Source organism: Callorhinchus milii, unplaced genomic scaffold (genome assembly GCF_018977255.1).
Source record: "Callorhinchus milii isolate IMCB2004 unplaced genomic scaffold, IMCB_Cmil_1.0 Scaffold23, whole genome shotgun sequence".
Taxonomy (NCBI): Eukaryota; Metazoa; Chordata; class Chondrichthyes; order Chimaeriformes; family Callorhinchidae; genus Callorhinchus; species Callorhinchus milii.
Window position 1 is genome coordinate 4889019 of NW_024704764.1, and position 27840 is coordinate 4916858.

General features: G+C 44.5%; 1 protein-coding gene across 2 annotated transcripts in view; it reads right to left on the minus strand.

Annotated features, from left to right (window-relative positions):
* Nucleotides 1–6391: 6391 nt before the first annotated feature.
* itga3b (integrin, alpha 3b) overlaps nucleotides 6392–27840 on the minus strand; it is a 58009-nt gene continuing 36560 nt past the window's right edge. The window contains exons 8-26 of one of the 2 annotated variants that reach the window (XM_007901558.2): nucleotides 27575–27663; nucleotides 24804–24937; nucleotides 23824–23907; nucleotides 20553–20614; nucleotides 19908–20047; nucleotides 19167–19313; nucleotides 18127–18236; nucleotides 16955–17123; nucleotides 16251–16325; nucleotides 15645–15724; nucleotides 14116–14193; nucleotides 13552–13654; nucleotides 11985–12161; nucleotides 11167–11280; nucleotides 10712–10828; nucleotides 10005–10103; nucleotides 9678–9803; nucleotides 8953–9079; nucleotides 7446–7509 (exon numbers count right to left, since the gene is read on the minus strand). In XM_007901558.2, the coding sequence (XP_007899749.1) occupies nucleotides 8969–9079; nucleotides 9678–9803; nucleotides 10005–10103; nucleotides 10712–10828; nucleotides 11167–11280; nucleotides 11985–12161; nucleotides 13552–13654; nucleotides 14116–14193; nucleotides 15645–15724; nucleotides 16251–16325; nucleotides 16955–17123; nucleotides 18127–18236; nucleotides 19167–19313; nucleotides 19908–20047; nucleotides 20553–20614; nucleotides 23824–23907; nucleotides 24804–24937; nucleotides 27575–27663 (2015 nt within the window). In that variant the 3' untranslated portion in view covers nucleotides 7446–7509; nucleotides 8953–8968. Of the gene's footprint in view, nucleotides 7510–8952; nucleotides 9080–9677; nucleotides 9804–10004; nucleotides 10104–10711; nucleotides 10829–11166; nucleotides 11281–11984; nucleotides 12162–13551; nucleotides 13655–14115; nucleotides 14194–15644; nucleotides 15725–16250; nucleotides 16326–16954; nucleotides 17124–18126; nucleotides 18237–19166; nucleotides 19314–19907; nucleotides 20048–20552; nucleotides 20615–23823; nucleotides 23908–24803; nucleotides 24938–27574; nucleotides 27664–27840 lie in introns of both variants that reach the window. The other variant, XM_007901557.2, reaches the window with a different exon arrangement.

The following is a 27840-nucleotide window of genomic DNA, read 5'->3' on the forward strand; positions in this document are numbered from 1 at the left end:
TGCACGCCACGGCCAATAGGCAGCTCCTCTCCCAGGCAATGGCAGGGCCTCGACCACACACACACACACACACACCTGCCCCGGATCTGCCCAATCAGCGGGGTCAGCGCCCGCCCACCGCTCGGCCTTCTCGACCAATGACTTGTGTCGCTTTTTCTTTCATTTCACTCCCTCCCCCCCACCCACGACCAATCACAAGGCTGTCTCGGGCGAGGTACCACGCGGCTCGACCAATCGGAGCTTCTTTCTCCCTCTCTTCCGCTGTGGCTGACGTCACAAAGGGGGGATGGGGCTGGAGAGCTGGACTCCTGTTCGCATGCGCGGCTGTCACTCTGACACGTGTTACTATTGACATATTGTTACTGGGGTTGGGCAGTGCTCTGTGTGTGTGTGTATAGGGGTAATAACAACAACAGCAACTTGGGTTTATGTAGTGCCCTCCACGCCAGACGGTGTCTCAGAGCACTTCCCAGTAACGGATCCCGGGGCTGAGCCGGGGGAGGGGGGGAAAGGTGACCAAAAGCTCGGTCAGAGAAAGGTCTTCAGCTGAGACCTGAAAATAGGAAGGGAGGGGGCGGGGAGTGAGGAAGGCAGTTCCAGAGCCTCGGGGCATAGTGGCTGAAGGCGCGGCCGCCGAGGGTGGAGCGGAGGACTCGGCGGGGAGGGGGGAACGAGGAGGAGGCCAGACCCAGAGGACCGAAGGCAACGGGTTCTGTTTTGAGGAGAGAGGAGGTCAGAGAGGTCGGGGGGTGCAGAGGAGTGGAGGGATTTGAATACAAGAGTGAGGATCTTGAAGTCGATCCTCTCTGGGATAGGCAGCAGTGCAGTCTGGCAAGGACTGGGGTGATCAGGGAGTGGAGTTTCGTGCAGGTGAGGATGCGGGCGGCAGAGTTTTGAATGATCTGAATTTTGTGGATGGTAGTGGATGGGAGACCGGTGAGGAGGGCGTTAGAGTAGTCCAGCCGAGAGGTGACAAAGGCATGGACCAGGGTTTCGGCGGCTTTTTGAGTGAGATATTGGCTGAGACGGGCGATACGTCAGAGGTGGAAGAAAGTGGTGCTGGTGAGGGACCGGATGTGGGGGAGGAAGGATAATTGGGGGTCGAACCTGTTGCGTATGGGTTCGGAGAGTTTTAGGGGGAGGTCAGGTAGGTGGAAGAGGTAAGAGCCGTTAGATTTTAAACGTTAACGAGAGCCAAAGAGTATGGCTTCCGTCTTGTCAAAGTTCAGCTGAAGGAAATTTGCGCTCATCCAGCCCCTGAGATCTAACAGGCAGCTGACAGAACATCAGGGGACTGGGGGTCGCAAAGAGAGGTGGAAAAGTAGAGTTGGGTGTCGTCCGTGTACATGTGGAAATGTACCCTATGTCTGCAGATGACATCCCCAAGATGGAGCATGTAGATCAGGAAGAGGAGGGGGGCAAGGGTGGATCGTTGGGGTACCCCGCAGGTGACCGGGTGAGAGCGGGAGGAGAAGCTGTTTGTGCAGATGTACTGCTGGCGGTTTGTGAGGTAGGACTCAAACCAGGCGAGTGCGGTCCCACTGAGGTGAATGATGGAGGAAAGGCGGTGGAGGAGGATGGTGTGATCGACTGTGTCGAACGCGGCGGAGAGGTCCAGGACAAGGAGGCAGAGGGAGCCCTGGTCACAGATAGAGAGGATGTCGTTTGTGACTTTCACAAACCCAGTCTCTGTACTGTGGGCAGAAACCGGATTGGAGAGGTTCAAAGAGGGAGTGGAAGGAGAGGTGTGCGCGGAATTGATTGGCAACAACCTGTGCGTTCCCTCCGCTCCGGCTGTTTGTGTGCAAACTGGCCACGGCATTCAACTACAAATGCAAACTTCAAACTTCAACTTCAACTACAAAATTCACTTACTACACTTTAGAGTAAATCATGTAAAATGCTTTAATACATCCTCCTGACTTGAAAAGCTCCAAAGGAACAATATAGAAAACTATAGAGTGTAATGACTGTAGGTAAAAGTGCAAGTTGCTGTTGACGAGGGAGAATGACAGCCCCTGATGGGTTTTGATAAAAATATTTTATTTCGATATTCCAGTAGCACTATCAAAAAGATTTCTTCTGTTTCTGCATCTGCGGAAACAGTGTTGGACAATACATTTTTGTACACTCTAGTGCACTCCTGCGTACAATTTAACACAACATATTACAGTAGTAAATTAAAATCCTCCCCCACATCCAAGCAATAGTTTTTACAAATCAAAAGTACATTAACTCTCTTCGTTTATTTCTTAACACATGTATATCATTGCCAATGATCAGTAGTAAAACATCAAATACAGTAGTAACTGACTAACACACTTGCACTGAGAGACCAGATGTTTAGCAACTGGTCAGGGGTTCAGCATTTGTCCAGGGGGTTAGCCATTGTACAAGTGCACATTTTTGTTCAGATTTAAAACACTTCCCATGAACTGATACCCCGTGAAATCCTGTATGTTGTGCTGTCTGATCAATTTAAGGGTACTGCACCTTAAAGGGTAGGTGAAGAGTGCTGAAGGAACTGCTCTTTCAGGGCGGAAAGGGTCCAGAACGCTACCCTACCTACCAGAGTCACTCTCAGAATTATTCACCTCCTAAGTTGGATGGAAGGTAAATATCCCTTTTGCACTGGCAAAACACTTTGAGGAGAAAAATTCGCTGGAATGCATTTTGCTGTTTTCCTAAATTTCAGAACATCTGTAAACTGACAAGTTGTCGAACTCAGTCTCGATACTGAAGCCGAATATCTTCACTTCCTAAAGCGAATTCTACCGAACTGTAGCACCAAAGTGTTAAGGGGTTTGCTGAAACCCGGAACATCTAAGAAAATGAAGAGGTCAAATCTAGATTCAGGTAGAATTTCCACCCAGTTACACCTCCAAGAAGCTCTTTGAGAAGTCCTCCTGATATGAAAGGTGCTGAATCAAACATAAGGATTATTAATAATAACGTCAACTTCAGCAGAACATCCCCCTATTGTAAACCCATAATTCACATAACACCTATCAAAACAGAGACAACACAGTAACTGCCAAGCAACACATTGTGTTTTTGCAATCAGAATTACACTGCCCTTACCTGGCAATTTTCATTAGAATTATTTGTCACCCTATCACCCTGGAGTCCTGTAGCTCAGTGGTTAGAGCACTCGCTTTGCAAGTGAGAGACCTGAGTTCAATTCCAGGCAGAGGGCGAAACCTTGGGCAAGTTTCCTTACTCCACACAGAGCCTAATAACAATCCCTCCAAAACCAAAAACAATAATAAATTGGTCATTTTCAATCCATGACTGTTGGTGGGACATTGCTGTGCGCAATTGGCTGCCGCATTCGCCCACAAATATACAGTCAATTCACTTTAGTGTGTTCCGTGAAGCGCTTTGGGCCGTCTAGAAGACGTGAAAAGCGCTATATCAAATGCAAGGATTATTATCTTTTCCCATCCCCACTTTCCACCCCCATGCCCCCAATCTGGCCTGAATGTGTACATAACCCACCAAATTTCGGGCAGAAGGATAGGAGTCCCCAGAGTCAGAACTGAATAAAATTAACATTATCCCGGATTTGTTTCTCTAGCACCAATGAGATAATAAAACATAAAAAGCAAATCCCTTCATGAAAATACCCAAATCCTAGGTGGTTCGAGAAGTGGGTGTAATGAGCACTATTTATGTTGAGAGTTGAAATCATTTAAGTAGCTGTGGTGTTACGTAAAGCACAGCAGATTGCTTCAGATGGTGTAACTGCATGTACACACGCACCACTTCTCCTTTGCAGAGCAACGAATAGAAGAACTTGCATTTATATAGTGCTGTTTCGCCCACAAAATATACAGTCAATTCATTTGACAGTATATTCTGTGAAGCGCTTTGAGACGTCTTGAAGACCTGATCAGGCGCTACATCAAATGCAAGGAGCGCTTAACATGAGAATCGGATACGAGTGCCTGAGGGGGGGTTCACCCTACAAGAGAGGAAGTGCATTGATCAAAACAGGAGACAAAGTTCAGATGTTAAACACACACACCAGAAAAATCAATTGGTTTGTGTTCAAGTGACTGGCCTCAGAAGCTGCTTTATAATTAATATAGCTGCTGTCGCCCCCCTCTGGCTGAGAGGCAGTTGTGCAGCACTTGGCAGAGTTTCCCAGGAAACAACTTTATTTTTTTTAAAAATTGTATTGACTTAGCATTTTTGCGTCAGGTAAGAAATGGCTGCGATAAACCACAGGCTGAACAGTAGCACTACACAACAACTTGCTTTTACGCTGCATTCAAACATCCAAAGGGAGGGTGGATGGGAACAAAATGATTGCCAGTGATTTGCTGGAAATAAATAAAAACACTGCCGTGACCTCTTTAACATCACCGAGAGATCACAGCAGCTCCCTGTTGCGCTGCACGTTACGAGACTGGTTACAAAGCAAGGCTGTTACAGATCTCAAGATGTTAAAACCCTGTTTTGCGTTCAATATTTTGGCATTACCACCATTCTCTTCACGAGATTGGCTCTGGCTCTCGTGTATTGATGTAGAGATTCTTTTTGCCTTTTTCTTAAAAGCAAATATAGCCTTTGAAATAAATAGCTCGATGTCCCTGCATAAGGGATTAGCTGTCGTGTTCGTCTCCGTGGCAATATTTTCTCACATTCCAATTTATTTTCTAATGTGTCTATTTATGTAACGGGCTGAACACAGTTTTCCTCCAGATATTGTGGTTGCAGTTACTTTGACAGTAAATCCTGTCAAGTACTGTGAATAAAAGAATAACAGCAGAAGGCAACCTATTAAAAAAGAGCACCTAAATCCTTTAATGCTCTATGCTGTGGAGAGGTAGAACCCATCTGTAATTCTCCCCACATGGTAAGTTCAGATGGGAGACTTCAGATGCATTTCCCCCATTCTGCCTGTCAAAACAAGGCACTAATTAGTTTATCGACCATGTGTGCCTGTCCTAGCCCAACCACCTTCACATAAAATTGGTTATTCACTTCATGGCTATTTGTGGGACATTGCTGTGCTCAAACTGGCTGTCGCATTCACCTACAAAAATGCACAATAACAGCTTGCATTTATAGAGCACCCCCCACACTCAGAGTGCCTGTGCACTTGTGCACAGTCACTACACTTCACAGTACATACATCCTGTGAATAAACTCTTTGAGACATCCTGCCGACGTGAAAGACCCTATATTGAATGTAAGCATTACTGTCACTCTTTGTAACCCCAGCCCTCAGCTCTGCAAATGGCAACCATTGTATCCCCTACTCCGCAATTAACATAACCTATTGCTGATTATCTAGATTTTCACAAAAAAAATTCAGTTATCTCAGATATAAAATAAAATAATTATTTTGTCTCAGTGCTGACTCCTTCATTTCTGCCGAGGAAATGAAGGTGGGAGCTTCTGTCTAGGTAATTAATTTAAAAATAATAATAATGTCACTCAATCCACGACTGTTTGTGGGACACTGTTGTGTGCAATTGTCCATTTCACCCACAAGATTGTAAAATAATAAAATCTTCCCTTCCCCAATCAATTCACTTTATAGTGTATTCTGTGAAGCGCTTTGAGACGTCTCGAAGATGTGATAAGGCACTATATCAAATACAAGTATTATTATTATTATATTGTCCCTTTTCAGAGAGAAAAGCTTTTGGTTTCTGCACAGAAATGCTAGATTTGTCCCCAATTAATTTTCTTCTCCAAAAAAATCAATAATCTTTCATTTAAAGGTATAAATGTGTGCAAAAACGGTCTCAAAATTCCGATCATTTTCAGTACCTTAATTTATGCTGAATTGCTAGTACATAGTGAGATAAAATATCTAAGGCTGACATTAATGTATTGGATCTATATTCAAAATCTATTGCTGGTTGGGTGTATACAGCAAACTCCTGATAACTGAACCTTGGCTTAACTTGTCACTGCCACTTGAGTTTTCATGCTGTCAACATCCCGGGAACATTTATTTATGTATTTATACACACATCTAACTCGCCATTCCTGATAACTCATCACTGAGCTCCCCCCACTTTCCCTCGGAGTGACGAGTTATCAGGAGTTGACTGTATCGCATTCGAAAAATGATAGAACCAAGTTTTATGCAATATCAAAGAAAGGCTAAATGTTTTGCATTTTTCTTCAAATCTCTTAAAAAATGAGGAGGAAAAATATCCTAACTATTACTTTTCTCTCTCTTTAATATTGGCGGCTTTGCATTATAGAATGCAAATCTATTGATGTTTATACGCCCACTTGTAATGGTCACTCAGTGGGCAAGGATAGATGATTGGCCCATATTCAAAAAGGGAAGGGAGTTTCTTCCCTGTTAAAATTGGTTATTTCCTTTGAGCTGTTGGCTGCCACGTTCGCCTACAAAGTGCACAGTCACTACACTTTACAGTATATCCCGTGAAGTGCTTTGAGACGTCCTCCCCGATGTAAAAGATTCTGTATCAAGATGTAAAGGCTATTATTATTATATTTCGGATCATGCCATTTACAATGCAATACTGGAAGCAACTCAACAGACATTGAGCATTGAAGAAAAGACAACGGATTGAATACCTCTGCACTAAAGCCTTAGACCAGATGATGTAGTTTTGCTGAATCAGTCACCAAAATCCACGAAACCACATGAACTTGAGTTCCTCAACCACTGCCAAACCCCCACTCTCTATCGTTGCTTAACATTGGAATAGTCTCCTTCTCTCCAGCTTTCTTTACAATCTGGGTCCAGTCTATCGTAAACCCACAATATTTAATGACGTAATAAATTAGAAACTTTAAGAGAACAGAAGAAACTTTAGAAAAAAAAAGTTGCTTTAGAATTGTCGATTCTTCCAGAGCAAAGCGCTTCTTGAGAACGCTGACATTTTTGCTTTGTAAAATAATAAAATCGTCCCTTCCCCAACCACCCCCCCACTTCCCTGACCTGCCCAAACAGTGTCAGTGCATTGAACACCCCCTTAGAAACAGTCTAACCCCATTGGAGGGTGTGTGGTGGGGGTGGGGGAGTTAGTGGGAGAGAGAGGAAAAGAGAATGTATTCCAGCTCTTAGCAGTAAATTAAAGGTCAGCTTCCAAGACAGCGAGAGAATTTTTAAAAATCTCTTCTCTCCGTGCTTCGTAAACTTTGTCACATATATTTATCTATATTTATAAAATCTTGAGTTTGGCTGAAACATAACTTATTATAAATAGAACCAAACTGATGTGGACAGATGTTGTCTGTCCACTGGTCCAGGTCCCTTGGTTTATTCGCTAGAAAGGAATTTAGCCTCAGCAATTAAACCCCCCCACACACCCCTCACTCCCCCCCATTTTGATGTTGAGCAAGAATCAGTCAATATGGATGGTCCTCCTCTTTCCAGTTTGTTACCCATTGCTTTGTTTGGCTCTTCTTTGTGAAGCCTTCTGTGATAAAGTAGCGTTCCTCTTTGCGAATTTTCACAGCATGATACTTTGGCATGGTCCTGTAGTATCTTGTCCTCTTGAAGAAGCCGCACTTTGAAAAACAACAACGAGAGTTAGTTAACGCGAGTTGCCTCATGTCGGTCTCCTCACACAGCGTTGACATCAGTTCGTGGGAACCACACAACTACAATATTAAACGGCTCACCCCAAGCACGTTCAAACACGTTACACTGTTGGAGGTGCCGTCTTTCAGATGAGATGTTAAGCTGTCTGCCTGTTCAGGTGGATGTTAAAGATCCCACATGGCACAATTTGAAAAGAGAAGGGATTTTTCTCTCAATGTCCTGGCTGACAATTCCACCCCCCATCCCCCCCACCACCCCAAATAAAATGAGTCATTCACTTCATGGCTGTTTGTGGGACATTGCCGTGCGCAAAGTGGCTGCCCATGTTCACCAACCAAATAAACACGCATTCATTCCACTTTGCGGTACATCCTGCAAAGCACTTTGAGACGTCCTCTAATGTGAAAGACACTCTGTCAAATTGTAGGGATTTTTAATTATAGCGATGATTATTATAATATTAAACAGAGCGAGGAATGCCTGTTGCTACTGTATATGGGAAGTAAATATAGCAACAGAACAATACTTAAGGATGGTCTAACAATGATACCAACAAGTGGAAACCTTATTCACCTTATCGAATCCCTTCATAATTTAACATTCAATTGATTTTACATAGCACTGCATCCAATTGTGTACCAAACTATTGGGCTAAAATCAATCACACCCAATTAGACCTAGGTTCTATTAGAGAAGTCAGAGGAGATGAAAGATTATGGGTTAGTGGTTGTGAGCCTGTGGAGAACAATCAGTAAAACCAGAAGGAGAAAAGACATTTAGTTTAGAAACTGTTATTGAATCAAAGGAAGAAAAGTGCGGTTAGACTGAAAAGCTGTGAGGAGAAGAAATTTTAAGTAACCTAAAAAGAATGTGGAAATCAATCGATTGAAAAATTGCGCTGTTTCAAAATTATCCCGTGGAATCTGTTGTGAAAACATCACCTTTACCCTTTCTGCCCCCACTCCCGTTTGGAAAGATTTGAAAAGGAAAGTGAGGAGAGTCTATCCCCAATCTGGAATGGGGGTGGTTGGGGGGAGGTAAAGGTAGATTTATCCTGGTTACATGGTGTTTCAGAGAGAGCAAAGAATTTGGCAAATTTTTTAACTCAAAACTAAATCTGAAGCCACTTTTGCTCTTAAATTTGAACCCACCCCCTCCCTCCGATCAGGTCCAAATCCCTGAATGTCCAGGGCCTTGGGAGGTGCTCCCGACGTGGAAGGCACTGTACAAATGTAATTTTGTATTGTATTGAACAGAATCTCATTGGAACAGAGATTTGAGAATTTCCCAAACTCTGGGCTTTGTGAAATGGAGTAGTTACATATGGGGTGGGGGAAGAGGAGGCGGAAAATGGAGATGGAATTTCTCCCCCAAATATTATTGGAATAGTTCTCTGCACGCAATATTACCAAAAAGTGCAGGAGGCTAATCGTCATCAGTGAGCCTCTCAGTTTCTGATGGCTGAATCTTCATTTCAGCTTTCTGTTCCTTGGCTTCATACATGGCCCGTGTGCTCGCTCTTTTGAAGAAACCGCACTAAAATAGACAGTCAATTCTCTTTACAATATATTTCGCCCACAAAACACACAGTCAATTCACTTTACAGTATATTCTGTGAAATACTTTGAGATGTCTTGACGGCGCGATAAGGCACCATATCAAATGCAAGAATTATTATTATTCATAATCAATACTTATTATTAATAATTGTAATAATAAAAAGCAAGTCACCCAAACAAACTCAGAGTAAAACCAACAGTGAACCCTTAACTAATAAAACGATCTGGGCTCAGGCGCCTGCTGCTTCGATAGCAAATTTGCAATTTCATTTCAGTTTTGTTGAATTCTGGACTTGAGGTGCTTTCAGTCACTGTGCCCCGAAGCATGGAACTCTCTCCATCAATCCCTTCGCCTTGCCCCCCCTCCCCCCCCTCTCTCTCTCTCCATTTTCAGGTTGCGCTTGAAAACCTTCCTCTTGGACCGTGCCTATGGTCACACTGGCTCGGCATTGGGCTCCACCACTGTTAAGTGCTCCAAGTTGTTGTTGTTGTATTGCATTAAGAGAGTAAATCTTAGACAAGGAGGAATTTCTCCCCGATAAACAGCAGTTAACATTAAATGGAAATAAACATACCTTCCATAGTAAGAGTACAATTAGACTCAAGAGCAAGACTCCAGCCAGGACTGCAACAATGATGATCCACAGCGGTATCTCGTACTGCTGTTCTTCATCAACGTTAGACATAACATAGAGTATTGCCTGCATTAAACAAAGCAGTTTACAGCACAATACTAGTTTATAGCCCACAAAATATATAGTCAATTCGCTTTACTGTGAAGTGCTTTGAGACCCCTCGAAGACATGATATGGTGCTACATCAAATGCAAGGATTATTATTATATTATTATACAATGAGCTTGCCGACTTGATAACAGAAAGCAATTCCATTTCATGACTTACTTTCACGGGTGCTTCGTCCATTTTTATTGTACTTATATTAGTCTTCAGGTATAAGGAAGCTTCCATCTGTACAATAATGCGACTGAAGTCGCTGTATTCCTAAGGAGGCAAAAAACACACACAAGTCAATAGTGGATTTAGTTCTAACTGAATTCATGCAATTATTAGAAGGATGAGACACTAAACTGAAGTCCCGTCTGCCTGTTCAGGTGGATGTTAAAGATACCATGGTGCCTCTTGGAAAGGGAAGGGAATTTCTCTCTCCCGGTGTCCTGGCCGACAATCCCACAGGTAAAATTGGCCACTCACTTCACTGACTTATTTGGATAATTGCTATGTGATAACTGGCTGCTGCATTCACTCACAAAATACGCAGACAGCCACACCACTTCACAGTGTATTCTGTAAAGTACTTTGCGACCTCTCAATGAAATCACGAGGTGCTAAATCAATGCAAGGATTATTATTATAAGGATGATGTAACTAGCGGCTGATGTAAATGGTTTAATTGTTAATTGCATAATAATGTCACCTTTAATTCCCTCCAACCTGTACATGCCTTTACTAACAGCACATAATACACAGGCATTTACATAACACACAGTAAGCCTCAATGTCTCAGGTTACTGTAGACTTATCTAATTACAAGGAGGAAAATACATTAAAATAAAGTTACTGATCCAAATCAATGAGAAATCTGTCCGTACCTCTAAGAAAGTGCTTTTCCACACTCGTGCTCTTAGTGTTACTGTAGCCTTGTCAGTCATGTTACTGAGCAGACACTGGAATTTCCTGCAATTGGCTGTGTGCTTGTTATTACATTCCTGTTCACAAGACAAGCATTCAGTTGCATTAACAAGCGTCTTGCGTCGGGCTAAGACAAGGCCGCTCAATCTCCCAACAGTGAATGGCGAACATACGAACACTGTGTGCGTGTCGCCCACGCCATAACCTCTCAACCCCATCGTTCAGAAGGGGAGATAATAATAATATATGTCTGTCAAAACTGGGTACATGCAACACCTGAAAGCTTGGCTCAGTTGGTAGCATTCTCACTTCTGGGTCAGAAGGTTGTGGGTTGAAGCCCTCATGCCATTTTCGCCCCTCCCCCTCCCTATCCTCCTCCACTCCCCCTACGCAATGTTAATGTTACGGTACTTACTAACTCTAGATTATCCTTGGCTTTGGCATGGCTGAGGAGTCTCCTCTTCTCCTGGTCCACGGCTGGCACAGCTTCCCGCTTCCGTCTCACCGCCTGTTTCGTTTGTTTAGCCATCTGGAGGAGGAGACGGTTGTTTCACAGCCGGTCAACAAAGGGTTAACAGTGCCCGCATCCTGATCGAGGAATCCACAGCTCAGGAGCGCCCCCAGAACCAGATCGCAAGTAAATAGTGATTTAAATAACCAAAAAGGCAAACAAATGAATCTAAGAGAGAAGCCAGTCATAGATCTAACAGGTCTAGGAGGGTGGTGAGAATGTGGATCTTTGAGACGTCTCAAAGCGCTTCACAGAATATACTATAACATGGATTGACTGTATATTTTGTGGGCGAAACGTGGCAGCCAACTGCAGGGTCCCACAAACAGGCGTGGATTGAGTGGCCAAATTATTATTATTATTATTTTTGAAGGGATTATCAACCCCAGAAAAGCCAATCGACTAACAACCAGGTTCCTACTTACTGTGAGGTAAATAGAGGTGTGTGGACTAAGGAAACTTGCCCAACGTTTCACCCTGCCCAGGAATCGAACTTAGGTCCTTTCGCTTGTGAGGCGAGTGCTCTAACCACTGAGCTACAGGACTTTACAATGGTATATATACATGAGGGAGAAGAGAAGAGAGTGGTGGAGGGTCAATACCAGCATGGCCTACTTCACCAAATGGCCCATTTGCCATATCATTCTGTGTAAAGATACTGAATGCGTTGACTGAGGTGCAGAAACGTCAATTGAGAAACACGACGAAAATAATCCAGGTACCATTAAGTTCAGTGGATTCACGACATTCCCCTCTGGTACACAATACTGGTCATCTGTCCCGTTCATTTCTATTTCAGTCAAGTATAGCAACCATTTGCCATTGCTGATTTCATGAGGCCACAAGAAACTGAGGTAAAGTTCCCCCAGGTTCCCCAGAGGTTCTCCGATATTTACCACCTGTATAAAGAGTTAAAATAGTGGGGAATATTAGCTGTTTGATAAACTGCAAGTTATTCAGTAAAGTTTCTGCCTATTAAACTCCATTGTAGCGTGTTGTATCAAGGGTGTGGGTCAGTCTGTCTCAATTGGTTGCGCTCTCGCCTCCAAGTCTCAAGGTTGCGGGCTCAATATAATAACAATAATCCTTATCACGTCTTCAAGACACTCAAAGCGCTTCACAGAATAGACTGTAAAGTGAATTGACTGTGTTTTGTAGGTGAAACGTGGCAGCCAATTCAATTCAAGTCCCATGTGGAGTTTTTGAGCTCAACAGCAACAACAAAATTACATTTGTAAAGTGCCTTTCACGTCGGGAGGACGTCCCAAGGCACTGAACAGTCAGGGATCAGGACCCAAGCTTGCGGGAGCAGCAGGGTTGGGGTGAGGGAGGGCAAAGAGGTAGGAGGGCGGCTGAAGGCACCGTCGAAAAGGAGGGTCTTGAGTCGTGCCTTGAAGGAGTCAAGGGAGGGAGCAAGATGAAACAAATGGATTTTGGGATGGAGTTCCAAAGGGTGGGGCACAGGCTGATAGCCTGGCCACCGATAGGGCGGGTTGAGTGGGGGACATGGAGCAGGTCAGAGCCTGCTGAATGGATGGGAGAAGACAGGTTGATAAGGGTCAACAGGTCAGAGATGTAGGAGGGGCAAGGCCGTGGAGGACCTTGAAAGTGAGAACGAGATTTCGAATTCTACCCTCTGATGGAGTTAGGTGAGGGTGGGGGTGATGGATCATGGAGCTTGGTGTGGGAGAGGACACGAGCTGCAGAGTTCTGGATGATCTGCAGCTTGTGGAGGGAAGAGTTGGGGGAGGCCGTCGAGGAGAGAGTTTCAATAATCCAGCCTTGAGGTGACGAATGCGTGTATGAGGGTCGATCGCGCATACTCAATGAAAATAAGAGGAAGGAGTGATCTTAACCGCAGGTCACACAATAAAGTTCATATTTTTATTTCCAGCTGTACGAACCACTTTGTGCATCTGGCTACATTTTCAATTTGACTGAACAATGACACAGTTCTATCGACCCTTCCTCTTAAGAATTTGCTGGGCGCAAAGAAGACCAAGGCCCATCTAGTTCACCTTCCACCATCCTGGCAGTTGCTTGATAATGTCGTGCCCTATATACCTCATGGCGGCAGCTAGGATTGAGGGAAGTGCCACTTAATGGCGGAGCTGAGGGATTGTCAGTAGTGTCATTGTTCGGTGGAGAAATTAAGCTGTGTGTTATGGGATGTCCTCCCGACGTGAAAGGCGCTATGTGAAACAGCGCAAGGATTATTATTAGTACTACTATGTTGGATGCACCACCCATTGCGTGACTGAATCTCTCGGGGTTGTAATTAACAATCACCTGAAACGTGAAGTCCACAGAACTCCCCACATCGTCGAACGTCTTCATGGCGCTCTCACCCATGACTGAGCCACTGAAGTACGCCAAGTGGGTTTTATGCTCCCTGGGTCAGCAAGTAAACAACAAGCGATGAGGCCGAGAAAACAAGCTGAATCACATAGAGCGTCACAGCACAAGCCATTGGTGAGGGAGAGGGGAATGGAGCAGAATTGAGGTTCTTAAGGAAGAATAAATGTTAGCACGTTTTAAGCGTTTACCTTAAGAATATAAGAAATGCTGGAACTAAAAAAGACCAAGGTCCATCTGAGTTCACCTTCCACCTTCCTGGCGGTCACCTGCACATATGTCCTGAACCTATTATTATTATTTGAGGTTCAATTTGAGGTGCAATACCCATCCTAATGCACTGGAGAATGCATTGAGTACTGCATTACTTCAGTCTTTAATTTTCCTGTAAATTTCTTTTGAACTCCAAAGAACTCCGAAATGCACGGCTAAGATTGAATCTACACCCTGGTGATACCTTACCTCAATGGCTTTTCTTTCACCGTAACTTTGACTTACCTACTCAGGGAAACTTGCAGTTCAACTTGCACCAGCATTGATGCTGTGACTGGCATCAGGTCCTTCTGTACGCTCTCCCTGTGTTGTAAAGTCATTGGGGGCAAAGTTTAAGTAACTTCGTAGATCCGAACAGAAAAACTTCACGGAAAATAGTGACAGGACAGAAGATCTGATTTTGCTAGTGACAGCTGACGTACAGTACATTGCAATGTGCACAAAGCCAGAGACCTTTAGCTGATCAGATTTATGTGCTGAACCTCTGGAACTTCCTCTAACCCTCCATCTTGCCCGTCCGTCCGTCCCTCCCTCCCTCCATGTCCGTCCGTCTGTCCTGTCTGTCTACAATATACAGTCACTAAATTTTACAGTAGACCCTGCAAAACAATTTGAGACATTCTCCTGATGTGAAAGCTGCAAATAATAAATAATAATAATCCTTGCATTTGATATAGCATCTTATTACGCCATCAAGACGTTTTAAAAGCGCTTGACAGGAATTATTGTGAAATCGAATGATTGAGTAATTATTTGTAGGCAAACATGGCAGCACAATAGGTCACAGCAAGTTCCCACAAGCAGCCACGAAGCCAGTGACCAATTTAATTTGGGGGGGAATTATTGGCCAGGACACTGGGAGAGCGAAACTCCCTTCTCTTTTCAAATAGCGTTGCGGGATCTTTAATGTCCACCTGGACAGGCAGAGGGGACCTCGATTTAACGTCTCACCTAAAGGACTTCAACAGTCAACACCCACCCAGCACTGCATTGGAGTGTCAGCTTAGACTATGTGATTCCAAAACCTGATGTAGGATTTGAACTCCAACCTGCTGATTGAGCCAGGCTGACACAAATGTAAATGGCTTAAAACTTACCTCTTCAACATCGTCTATGGTCACCTCCTTCTCTTCCCCCCCAACCTTTCCCCCCCCCACTCTGTGCATTGTCCAGAATTCAACCCCATCTTTGTAAAGAGTTCTGAGGCATTACCGGACGTGAAGGGTGCTGTATAGTGGCTAATTGTTGTTCTGTCCTTTGTACAACAAGTGTCACTTGCGCAAACAACAACAACAACAACAAGATTCCATTTATAGAGCGCCTTTCACGTCGGGAGGATGTCCCAAGGCGCTGTACAGTTGGGTCAGGACCCGAGCAGGGGGCAAATGGTCAGGGTGAGGGAAGGGAAGGGAGGGAGCGAGAGGGGGTAGAGAGTCGAGAGGGGAGCTGAAGGCACGGTCAAAGAGAAAGGTCTTGAGACCGGCCTTGAAGGAGGAAAGGGAGGAAGCTGCGAAGGCACTGGGGGATAGAGTTCCAGAGCCTCGGGGCTGAGAGGCTGAAGGCCCAGCCACCGATGGTAGGGCGGTTGGGGCAGGGGATGTGGAGCAGACTGGAGCCAGAGGAACGGAGGGTACGGGCAGGTAGGTAGGGGGATAGTAGGTCGGAGAGGTAGGAGGGAGCAAGGCCGTGAATGGCTCACTGAAGGCATTTTTATTGGAAGTGCGTCATGCCGTTGTTAAACGGTTTGGACTTACGTGGTGAGTTGGAGCATCACATTAATCTCTCTCGTGTGGAGATCTATTAACTTCGTCTGCACAAGAATACTCAAGGTCATCTACAAAAAGGAGAGATGCGATAACTGACATCCACCTCACACACACCCCTCATTATTTACCACAACACTTGCCTCGCTTGACTCAACCTTTGAAATCCTTGACCCTTTTTCTGAAAGAGCAAGTGAACAACAACATCACGAAACCCAGGTAAAAAAAATCAGCTCCCTCCTGGCCATCCATGAAATGAAAAGAAACCACACGAGGACGACAGTGGAACTCAGTTATAACACGCTTCATTATAATGCGGGTTTGCTTATAGTGCTGTTGGGAGTGTGGTTCCCCCCTCCCACCGTGTTTAATTCACAAAATATCCAAAATTCGTGCAGAAAGCTGTCTTGTTTTCAAATCGTTGTGGCTGGTTTCCGACTTGCTAAAGAAGACAAAATGGCCACCTTCCAGGTCATTAGGTGACCGATGCCATCACTTCCTGTGCGTTGCACTAAGCGAGAAGTTGCTAATGACTTGATGACCTGCAAATGGGGTCCCTGCTTAATCTCCTTCAAAGCAAGGCTGCCCCTGACCTACCTCTTGGTTCTTCTTAAATGGGTTTCCCAAAGAGCAGAGCACATTCTGTCCTCTATTGTTACAGCGTGCGGAATCCTGAAAGAAATAACACACTGTGTTGAGTCCATGCATTTCCTCTCCCACTTCCCAATGTGGTAACGAGACATCCAGTTCTACCGACGTCAAGTGGCTTGTGCAACTCAGGCTGCAGAACAAGCAAATGAAAAGAAACCACACAAGGACAACAGTGGAACTTAGTTATAACTCACATCATTATAACGCGGATTTGCTTACAGTGCTGTTCGGAGTGTGGTTTCCACACACCCCAGTTTACTTCACAAAATATCCAAAATCCGTGCAGAAAGCTGTCTTGCTTTCAGAGTTCCAGAGATCCAGGGTATCTCTCTCAATCCCTCCGCCTTGCCCCCTCTCTCCCTACCTTCAAGTCCCACCTTAAAGACCTTCCTTTTTGATTGTGCTTACAGTCACCTTCCCACCGCCCTCTCCCCTTGGCTCCTTGTCAGACTCCACCACAGTGAAGGGCGCTATATAAATACAAGTTATTTTTATGTGTGAAGTTCTACAGGGATAATATCAAATGTGCGGGTTGATAATGGTTGATAATGGAGCGGCAGTGTGTCTTGATGGTGAATGTGGCAGCCAATTTGCACACAGTGAGGCAATGACTGGACAGTAATCTTGAGGCGAGGCACTGGTTTACTCACGGCCCGGACTCCAGAGTAGGAGAGGGTGTTAGGCAGCGTGATGTTGAGGAAGGCCTGGTGTGCGTCCTCGCCGATAGTGTCACTGTTGTTCAGAAAGTTGCTGACATTGACCTGCAGAGCAAGCCTCTTAGTTTTGCCATCGAACTCCAGGATTTGCTTGTTCTGCAGCCTGGGAAGAATAAAGAGCGCGTTTGGAAATCAAACATCCAAAGATTTCTGAGAACAAAAAATCTCTTGTCTCTCTCGAGAGCCCACAAGATCCATTCTCAATCCCCACTTGCAAAGCCCCGGCTCACACCACATCTGATGCTCTTGGGGCTGCTTCTTTCCAAAGAGAGGCAGAAAAGAGAGAGAGTGCGCATCCCATTCCAGACACAGAAAATTTTTGCAGGTCTTTGATGCACCAGGGCTGTTTGAATCCGGATGCAGGGGGTGATAATAATAATAATAATCCTTGCATTTGATAAGGTGCTTTATCATGCCGTTGAGACATCTCAAAGCTTCACAGGATATACTGTAAAGTGGAGTGACTCTGTATTTTGTGGAGAAAACGTAGCAGTCAACATGTGGACGGCAGTGTGGCACAAATAACCTTGAAGTGAGTGACCAATTTTATTTGGGGGCTTGTTGTCAGGACACCGGGAGAAACTCCCTTCTCTTTTTGAATAGTGTCATGGAAATCTTTAATGTCCACATGAACAGGCACACAAGACTTCGGGTTAATGTTTCATCCGAGGTATAGCACCTCCCACAATAACCCCGCAGCACTGCAGTGGAGCATTAGCTTAGACTATGTTCACCCAGATAGTTTGGAATAGTGGTGGAAGCAGATTCGATAATAGCTTTCAAAAGGGAATTAGATAGGTACTGAAAAGGGAAGAATTTGCAGGGCTATGGGGTAAAAAGAGCAGGGGAGCGGGACTAGTTGGTAGCTCTTTTAAAGAGGCATGATGGACCGAATGGCCTCCTTCTGTGCTGTAAAATTCTATGATTCTATGATGTGAGTTCAAATCCCGACGTGGGGCTTGAACCCACAACCTTCTGACTCAGAGGTGAGAGTGCTACCAACTGAGCCAGACTTCCCAAGAGAGAAAAGAACCCTATTAAGCCTCAGCATCCAGGTTCACACAAAGAGAGGATGATGCCTCAATACTCACACCTCGCTCCCTCACCTGTTGACAGGATCAAACTTCTCGTCTTTCCCGAAATTACCAAACTCGTACATCATTTGCAGGTTGCTGTGGCAAACTCGGTCGCTGCCACAATCCTTCTCAAAATGGATCTGCAATGAGGTCTCATATTGAAATTCCTTCTTTCTCTGTCTCGATCTCTCTTTCTCTTCCCTCCTCCCCCCCTCGCACACAAACACACTCTCTCAGTGTTTAATTCCACCTTAAATCCTACTCTTCGACCGTGCCCATCATCACCTCCCCCTTCCTCATCTCCCCTGTCCAGGATGTTATTCTACATGAAGGGCACTATATAAAAGCATGTAGTTATTGAAGCAAAAGTGAAGGATAGATAGCAATAATAATAATAATCCTTGCATTTGATATAGCGTTTTCACGTCGGGAGGACGTCCCAAAGCGCTTCACAGAATATACTGTAAAGTGAATTGACTGTATATTTGTGGGCGAACGCGGCAGCCAATTGCGCACAGCAATGTCCCACAAACAGTCATGGATTGAAAATGACCAATTCTATTATTGTTTTTAGCTCTCGCTTTTAACATCAAACAACGAAGAAATGTGACGATGATCAGTTTTGGTGCAATATAGAGAAATTTGCATGAATAATAATAATATTGCATTGCATTTGATAATAATCCTTGCATTTGATAGCGTCTTATCACATCTTTGAGACATCTCAAAGCGAATTGACTGTATATTTTGTGGGGTGAAACGTAGCAGCCAATCGCACACAGCAGTGTCCCACAAACAGTCATGGATTGAAGTGACCAATTTATTATTTATTGATTTATTATTATTTTCTTTTGAAAGAATTATTACCCACGGAAAAGCATGAGTTTTAATTGCTCACCCTTTCATTTGCAATGAGTGTAAAATGTTTAAGGAGATACTGATTCCCCCAAAGACTCACCATCCAGCCTTATATATAGCACCTTATCAAGTCTTCGAGACATCTCAAAGCGCTTCACAGAAAATACTGCAAAGCGAATGGCAAACCCAAACCCCACTGTGCTCTGTCTTACCTCTCTCGTCTCATTGTGGGTCTGTTGAACGTTCAAAACAGGGAATTGGTCCAGAGAGCGCACATACTGACGCCCCCGGGACACCGGCCTATAAATGTCGTAAGTCAGAGTAATTGAGATCGGATGCAACTTATCCTGAACGGTATTCTGCAGAAGGAACAGAAAGAGCGCTGAAGTGTAAAACTGCCAGAATAATCCTTGCATTTGATATAAAGTCTCGTCACATCTTCAAGATATCTCAAAGCGCTTAACAGAATATACTGTAGATTGAATTGACTGTATATTTTGTGGGGTGAAACACGGCAGCCAATTGCGTACAGCCATGTCCCACAAACAGTGGATTGAAATGACCAATTTATTATTATTTTTTTTGAAGGAATTATTACCCCCGGAAAAGCAATCTGCCAATCAACTAACAACCGATTTCATCTTACTGCTACGCAAACAGAGGCATGCGGAGTAAGGAAACTTGCCCAATGACTCGCCCTGCCCAGGAATTGAACCCAGATCCTCTCCCGTGCGAGGTGAGTGCTCTAAACACTGAGCTACATAACTCATCTCGAATTATCATGTTGTTGAGAAGTCTTAAAGCGCTTCACAGGATTTTACTAGGTGAATGCGGCAGCCGATTTGAGCACAGCAACATCCCATAAACAGCCACAAAGCGAAGGACCAGTTTTATCTGGGGAATTGTTGGCCGGGTCAACCCAGAGGCTAAAACACACAGGAATATCCTCTCACCATCAGGTTTAGTTCAATCTTCTGACATTTGGTTTTTGGCATTGAGAAGAAGCCTTCTAATTCGTCTTTCATGGTCTTGACAAATTGAACTCGTGGAGCTGAACGTCTCTCTCTCTCAGCCTTCAACGTATAGTTAAGAGCTACATTAGGTGAAAATGATATTAAATGAGCCTTTGTTCAATTCCTGGGTTCGAAACATCTTAAAGTGCTCCAGAGAGAATTTCTGTCAAGTGCCACTTCCGTCTTGTATATTTTGTGTTGGAATGTACTTGCGCACAGCAACATCCCCCAGAACAGCCTTAAAGTAAATGAACAATTTTATCTGGAGGGATTACTGGCCAAGGAGAAACTCTGTTCTCTTTTCAAATAGCGCCATGGGATCTTTAACGTCCGGCTGAATAGACAGTCGGGGCCTCGGTTTAACATCTCATCTGTAAGATGGCACCTCTGACAAAGCTGAACTGCAATGGTGTGTCAGCCCAGTCCAATCTATCAGCTCAAAGTTCTGATGTACCTGCAACCTCTTTACTCGGATGCAACAGTACTACCGACTGAGCCAGGCAGACAATACATGGCATAAAAATAATAGCAACCTGCAAAAAATTTTGCCAAAAAAGAAGCAGGCTATTTGTTATCAATACTTACTAATGTTGCGGTTGTACTTCCTGGTGCTTGTCAGGTATGAGAAACACAGTTCCACTGTGATACTGAATGAAAACAACAGATAAACCTTTTATTCAACTCTAAACAAAGCGAAATGTGCTTTCTGCTGAGCGCTGTGCAAGCAGTTAAGGATTTACAAAATCCCATCTGTCTTTAAAGCGATCCGGTTGTCAGAAACTCAAGATATCTAATTATTTTAACACAAGGCAGACAGCTTGCAACCAGATGAGTGTCTGACACACACAGCGAAAGCCATCACCAGGGTTAAGAGTATCTAAACACACTGAATGGGTCTTCCACACAGGTATGGAAATCTTGGTCTGTCTGGTGTAGTTTCCCCGAATGGACGCATCCTGTTCACCCAATCCCAATGAGTTCGGGTGCGAATTGGGAAGAGTCCCACAAACAGCCATTCAGTGAGCGACCATTCAATTCATCTGGGGGGATTGTTGGCCAGGACACGGGGAGATACTCCCAGCTCTTCTGAAATAGCGCCATGAGTATCCACCAGACTTCGGTTTAATGTCTCATCCAAAGGGATGGCATCTCTGACAATGCAGCGATCCTCAATTACTGCACTGCATTGTCAGCCAAGAATTTGAGCTCAAAATCCCAACGTTAGGGTCTTCTGACTCAAGAGGCGAAAGCGTTACCAATTTAGTCAGCCTGACATAATAATCCTTGTGACTGGTACAGTGCCTTATCATGTCTTCGAGATGTCTCAAAGCGCTTCACAGAATATACTGTAAAGTGAATTGACTGTGTATTTTGTGGGCGAAACGCGGCAGCCAATTGCGCACAGCAGTGTCCCACAAACAGCCGTGGATTGAAGTGACCAAATCGTTATTTTTTTAAGAAAATTATTTATTGTTTCATTCACACACTGAACTAGCCCCTAAACTGCAGAACCTTATGTCCCAGGCTGTTTACAGCCAGAATGATAACTGCTTTACATAAGAGAGAAACATAGCAACATAAAAAAAACCGAACTGCTTTTGCATTGATTTCTTTGCTGCACAACTATCTAATTCCCTGTTGAAATGGCTGACACAATCTGCAGCACTTTAGCATCAAATTATTTCAGCAGTAAAACGGAACAAATCCCATTACAGACACTTTACGAGATGCTAATCTCTAATGCTAATCGCGACGCATTAGAACCAAAGTGTTGTCATTAAACCTCCACTGAAACAATGTCAGTACAATCGGCAGCACTGTGTAGCTGGGGCCAACACTCCCACTGCAGACACCTATTTAAGTACATACAGTGTTGCCTTGTTATCGTGAGCTTTGTGATAGCGCAATTCAGTTTTAAACCTGTTTGCCTTCAGCACCTCTTGCCCCCAGCCATTGGAACTACATCCCACATGTTGTGTTTCATCCACAAATTATAAAGTCAGTTCACTTAACCCCAGTGATGGCCGGGCTTTCAGCCTCTCTGCCCCCACGCTCTGGAACTCCATCCCACAGTCACTTCACCTTGCTTCCTCCCTTGCCTCTTTCAAGGCCGGTCTCAAGACTTTCCTCTTCGATCGTGCCTTTGATCACCCTCCCACCTCTCTGCCTCCCCTCACCCCTACCCCACCCCTCCCCCATGCTCGCATCCTGACTCCTGACTGTCCAGCGCCTTGGGACGTCCTCCCGACGTGCAAGGTGCTATACAAATGTAATTTTGTATTGAATTGCGGACCCTGTGTATATGTGTAACTAGCTGTTCAGTTCATTTTTGCCGCAAAATGTAACATCGTGCCTGACTGAAGCAAATTCTTACAAACTCAGCCATAATTTGGAAGCTGTTTTTAGGGCTTAAAAACAAGATCTCTGCTTCTGATTTAACACTGAACTGAAGAATTCTCCAACGAATCTTAAACTTTAACGCAAAATGGTTGTGCGAGCTAAAACTAAGTGGCATTTCAGATCTCTGCAGGAAACAAGTCTTCAAAATAACATGTACTACTACCAATGTAGTATACTGTATCTGCTGCTCGCTGTGTGGTCCCCTCTATATTGGGGAGACTAAGCGCAGATTGGGTGACCGATTTGCAGAACATCTCTATTCTGTATGTAAGGTCAACCCTGATCTTCCAGTCTCCTGCCATTTTAACTCACACTCCCATTCACAGTCTGACCTCTCCATCCACGCCTAATAATAATCCCTCCAAAAAACAAAATAATAATAAATTGGTCATTTTCAATCCACGACTGTTTGTGGGACGCTGCTGTGCGCAATTGGCTGCCGCCTTTCACCCACAAATATACAGTCAATTCACTTTACAGCATATTCTGTGAAGTGCTTTGAGACGTCTAGAAGACGTCAAAAGCGCTATATCAAATGCAAGGATTATTATTATTATTATTAGTCACCCTACAGCCCTCTGACCTCAATATCGATTTCAGCCACTTCAGACCATAACACCTCACCTTCCCCCCTCCCTCCCTTTTTGTTGCCAGAAGAGTTATCTTCTGTTATCAATACAATCATCACCCCAGACACTCTTTGCCTCTCTCTGGTGTGTTGCCTGTTCTGCACTATTAACACCTCTTCTCCCCAGCTTTGTTTCAACCCACCCTCCCTTTTGTTGGACAACCCCACCTTTTGTTTTACGCCACTATCACTTCTTTAACTCATCAACTAACACATTCTCTACATTCTCTCCTTTGTCTTCTTTCTTGTCTACTTTGTCATCCTTTTCCTGCCTCCCCCTCTCAACTAGTCCTTAAAAACCTCTCCCTCCCAACATGCCCCAGTTCTGACAAAGGTTTGTGGACCCGAAACATTGACTCACTTTCCTTTCTCCATAGATGCTGCCTGACCTGCTGAGTTTTCCCAACTCTCTTTGTTTTTGCTTCAAAATGTAGGATTGATTAATCATCATCCTTGCATTTGACACAGCGCATGGTCCCATCAAGACTCTTCACAGGATTTTTCATTGTAAAGTGTAGTAACTATGTATTTTGTAGGCAAACAAAGATTGTTTTTTTCCCCACCCAAAGCACTGATCAATCTTAAATGTTAAGGGAATAAAAGGCAAAATACTGCAGATGGGAACACTTTGCAGGTCAGGCAGCCTCTATGGAGAGAAAAGTGTTTTGACGAAATGTCATCGACCTGAAACGTTAACCCACTTTCCTCTCTCCACAGATGCTGCCTGACTCGCTGAGTGTTCCCAGTGACTTCTATTTTTATTTTAATTGTTATGGGAATGGTTAAGGCTAACGGGCTATGTGCAAATATAACCATTTTGATACGTACCAGGATTTTTCAGTGCATTTGCTGGGGTCTATAGTTTCCGGATGCACGGTGAAGTTTCTTTTGATGTTAATTACAGGCCTGGATCTGCGGACCAAGGTTTCCGCGTTATTAGCGTAGAAAATGTCTGACATGCTCTCACACACGTGCGGTGCACAGCTGGACACCTAGTTCCATTGGCCATTGAGGTGGAAGGGATAGCGATCCCGTCATGACAGCCGATACAACACAACTACTTGCATTTATATAGCGCCCTTCACATGCAGTGGGGTAGCGTCTGGTACCGAGCCAGGGGGAGAGGGAAGGTGGGAGGTGACAGTAAGCACAATCAAAAAGGAAGGTTAAAAAAGGCGGGATTTGAAGGTGGGGGAGAGTGCGGGAGGGAGGGGGTAAGGCGGAGGAATTGAGGGAGAAAGTTCCAGAGTTTCGGGGGAGGTAGTGGGGGAGGCTTAAAAAAATCCATTGACATAATACCCTTTGTGTAAAACCCTTACAGAAATTTACAGAGTAAGAAGCAGGCCATTCGACCCATCAAGTCTGCATTGGCTCTCAGAGAAGATGTACTTTCAATCCCACTGCCCTGCCCTATCCCCGTACACGAGAATAGAAACTGATCATAGGCACGGGCGAAGAAGCCTGATTGACAGAGAGAGAGAGGGACAGATAATAATAAAAGTAAATAATAATAATCCTTGCATTTGATATAAAATAAACCTTATCACATCTTCAAGATGTCTCAAAACGCTTCAGAGGATATACTGTAAGGTGAATTGATTGTGTATTTTGTGGGTGAAACATGGCAGCCAATTGCGCACAGAGTTGTCCCACAAACAATTGTGGATTGAAGTGACCAAATTATTATCGGTGGTTTTGGGCTGGGATGGTCGAGGGGGGAGTTCCAGAGTTTAGGGAGAGTAGAATTGGAATTGGAAGGGTGAGCTGCTAACGGATTCTCCCCCCCAACCCCCAGATAACGTTCCCACCTCAATAATGTGACCTTGTCCGACAAAGTTCCGATAAGAATATCAGGATAGGTATTACTGTCCACATCAAGGTTTCCGCTGATAGAGTAACCAAATGTCTGTATGCCACCATTCAGATGTTTCCCATCAATGATCTAGATAACAATACAATACAAATTACATTTGTACAGCGCTTTTCACATTGGGAGGACGTACCAAGGTGCTGGACAGTCAGGATTTGGACCCGACAGATAGATACAGAATAACAACAACAATAATAATAATCCTTGCATTTAGTGTGGTGCCTTTCACCTCTGAAACACTTCATATGATTTACTATGTGTGTTTCGTAGGCGAACAGAACAGCCAAATGTATATACTGCAGCATCCCTACAAACATCCAGAAACTGAATGATGACAACAACATATAATAATAATCCTTGCATTTGATATAGCGCCTTATCACGTCTTCTAGACCTCTCAAATCACTTCACAGAATCTACTGTATATTTTGTGGGCAAAATGCAGCAGCCAATTGCGCACAGCAGCATCCCACAAACAGTTGTGGATTGAAGTGAGCAATTTATTATTATTTTTTTAAGGAATTAATACGCCCAGAAAAGCCATGTGCCAATCGTCTAACAACCGGGTTCCTACTTACTGTAAGTAAGCAGAGGCGTGTGGAGTAAGGAAATTTCACCCCGCCCGGGAATCGAACCCAGGTCTCTTGCTTGCGAGGCAAGTATTCTAACCACTGGTCTACAGGACTCCACCTTGCAATTATATAGCGCCCTTCACAATGGGGTAATGTTTGACAGTGGCGGAGTCTGACACCGAGCCAGGGGGAGAGGGAGGGATGGGGGAGGTTACCGTAAGCACGATCAAAAAGGAAGGTCTTTCAGCGGGATTTGAAAGTGGGGAGGGAGGCCTGACATTTTCCTGAACTTCAGATCTTTTAGCAAAGCTTCTAAACATTGGCCATGGAGCAAGGGAAGCCCATTGGATTGGAAAAAAACAGATTGGGGACAGGATTTCTGCCGGACCTCTCAGGGGCTAATAGTTACAGTGTGAGGGATGAAAAAGCCCATGACTTTGTGCTGAAGTTGGCGCTTTTCTTTGGCAACATTCACTCAACGCTGCTCATTTCTACCTTGCAGGCCATTTCAGTTTCTATTCACATGACCGTCCATCATACAGTGAGTGCTATAACGCCTTTCCCCACACACCCCTCACCTCTGGACACAAACACCCCCCCATTTATAACTAAATCACTCATCTTTCAAGATCCCTTGTCATCTGCATGATAAACTGGCAAGTCGTATCGTGTAGTATCTTTCTGGCACCAGCAGATGACACAACTGGATGCAATTTCAACAGCCTTGGATTGTCAAATATTTCAATGAATCAAGACACCTCAGGCTGGTGTGCACTGAGCGGAGAGCAGGCAGCAACATGTGTTGACATCCAGGTGCAACATTCTAGCCTCTCTTAGCTCAGGCACATTCCTTGTAGAACGTCGGGAAATGAAGGTATTAAGGGAGAATGGAGAAAACATGGGCAAAGGACGGTATCCTGTGGACCACCACCCCACAGTCCCTCCGTCTTGCCCCGTCCCTTGCCTCCTTCAAGACCCGTTTCAAGAACCTCGTCTTCAACCGCACCTTCGGTCACTCTCCTACCCTTCCCTGCCTTCCATCCCTCCTGATCCCAACCACCAGTTTGGGTGTGGATGTCCAGCGCCTTGGGACGTCCTCCTGACGTGAAAGGCGCTATACAAATCAGGGTAATTTGTTGTTGTTGTTACTGTGGGTATTCAGCAAAGATTTGTCTGAATTATATAATTTTATAGGAATTCTTGAGTTGATATTGGGCCTTTTCAAATCGAGAAGACATCTTTGTAACGCTTTGTAATAATAATAATCCTCGCATTTGATATAGCGTTTTTCACGTGATCTTATGAGATTCAAAGATCTGCCCTAATTCAATAGACTGTGGCTCGATGGGCTGAATGGCCTCCTCCTGTCTTCAAATTCCTCCAAAGCTCCAGTTCAGAGATGAACTCCAGCTTTCGTTATACACAGATTCAATAACAATAACATTAATATTAATGACGATCCTTGCATTTGATACACTGCCTCTCACATGGTCCGAACATCTCACGGGAAGTTATAGGAGAGTGTTTGCCCGTAAAATCAGTCCCGTCTTTATTCCAAGATTTTTAATGAGTTAAAAATCTGCTTGAAACAGATTTCTTGAACCTAAACTGAGAGTCTCCCCGTCAGGCTGGGTATCAGGCCCGGCTCCAGACGTATAAATCTTTTGACCGTGCTTTCGGTCAACTTTCCCCTCCCCCAGCTCTGGTGCCAAGGCAGAGATAAGGGTTGCTTTTGAGACGTCCTTGAAAAGGTGCTGTGTAAATGTCAATTGGAATCCTGTAGCTCAGTGGTTAGAGCACTCACCTCGCAAGTGAGAAGATCTGGGTTTGATTCCCAGGCAGGGCAAAACGTTGGGTACGTTTCCTTACTCCACGCTTTTGTTTACCAAGCAGTAAGTAGGAACCCAGTTGTTAGTCGATTGGCAAATCGCATTTCCGGGAGTAATAATCCCTCCAAAAAATAATGGTCATGGAATCCACGACTGTTTGTGGGATGCTGCTGTTCGCAATTGGCACATTTCACCCACAGAATATACAGTAAATTCACAGTATATCCTGTGAAGCGCTTGGAGACGTCTCAAAGACGTGATAAGGTGCTGTATCAAATGCAAGGATTATTATAAATTGCACATCGCACCTGACTGGGTTTGGGTTCCAATCCTCGGGCACCGCCGTGGTAAATGTAAACTTTGCCGTCTCCATCATACGGAGCGCCGACAGCAATATCTGTATGTGTTTCAGGGTGGGGGGGAGGGGGGGAGAAATAAAATGATGAGGTTTCAACAATCATTATCTCCTTTGTAGCCAGACCTGTCCTCTCCCTAAGCACAGTCACCAGTAACACAACCTCAACAACTTGCAGTCATACAGCACCCTTCACGCGGGGTAGTGTCCCAGAGCGCT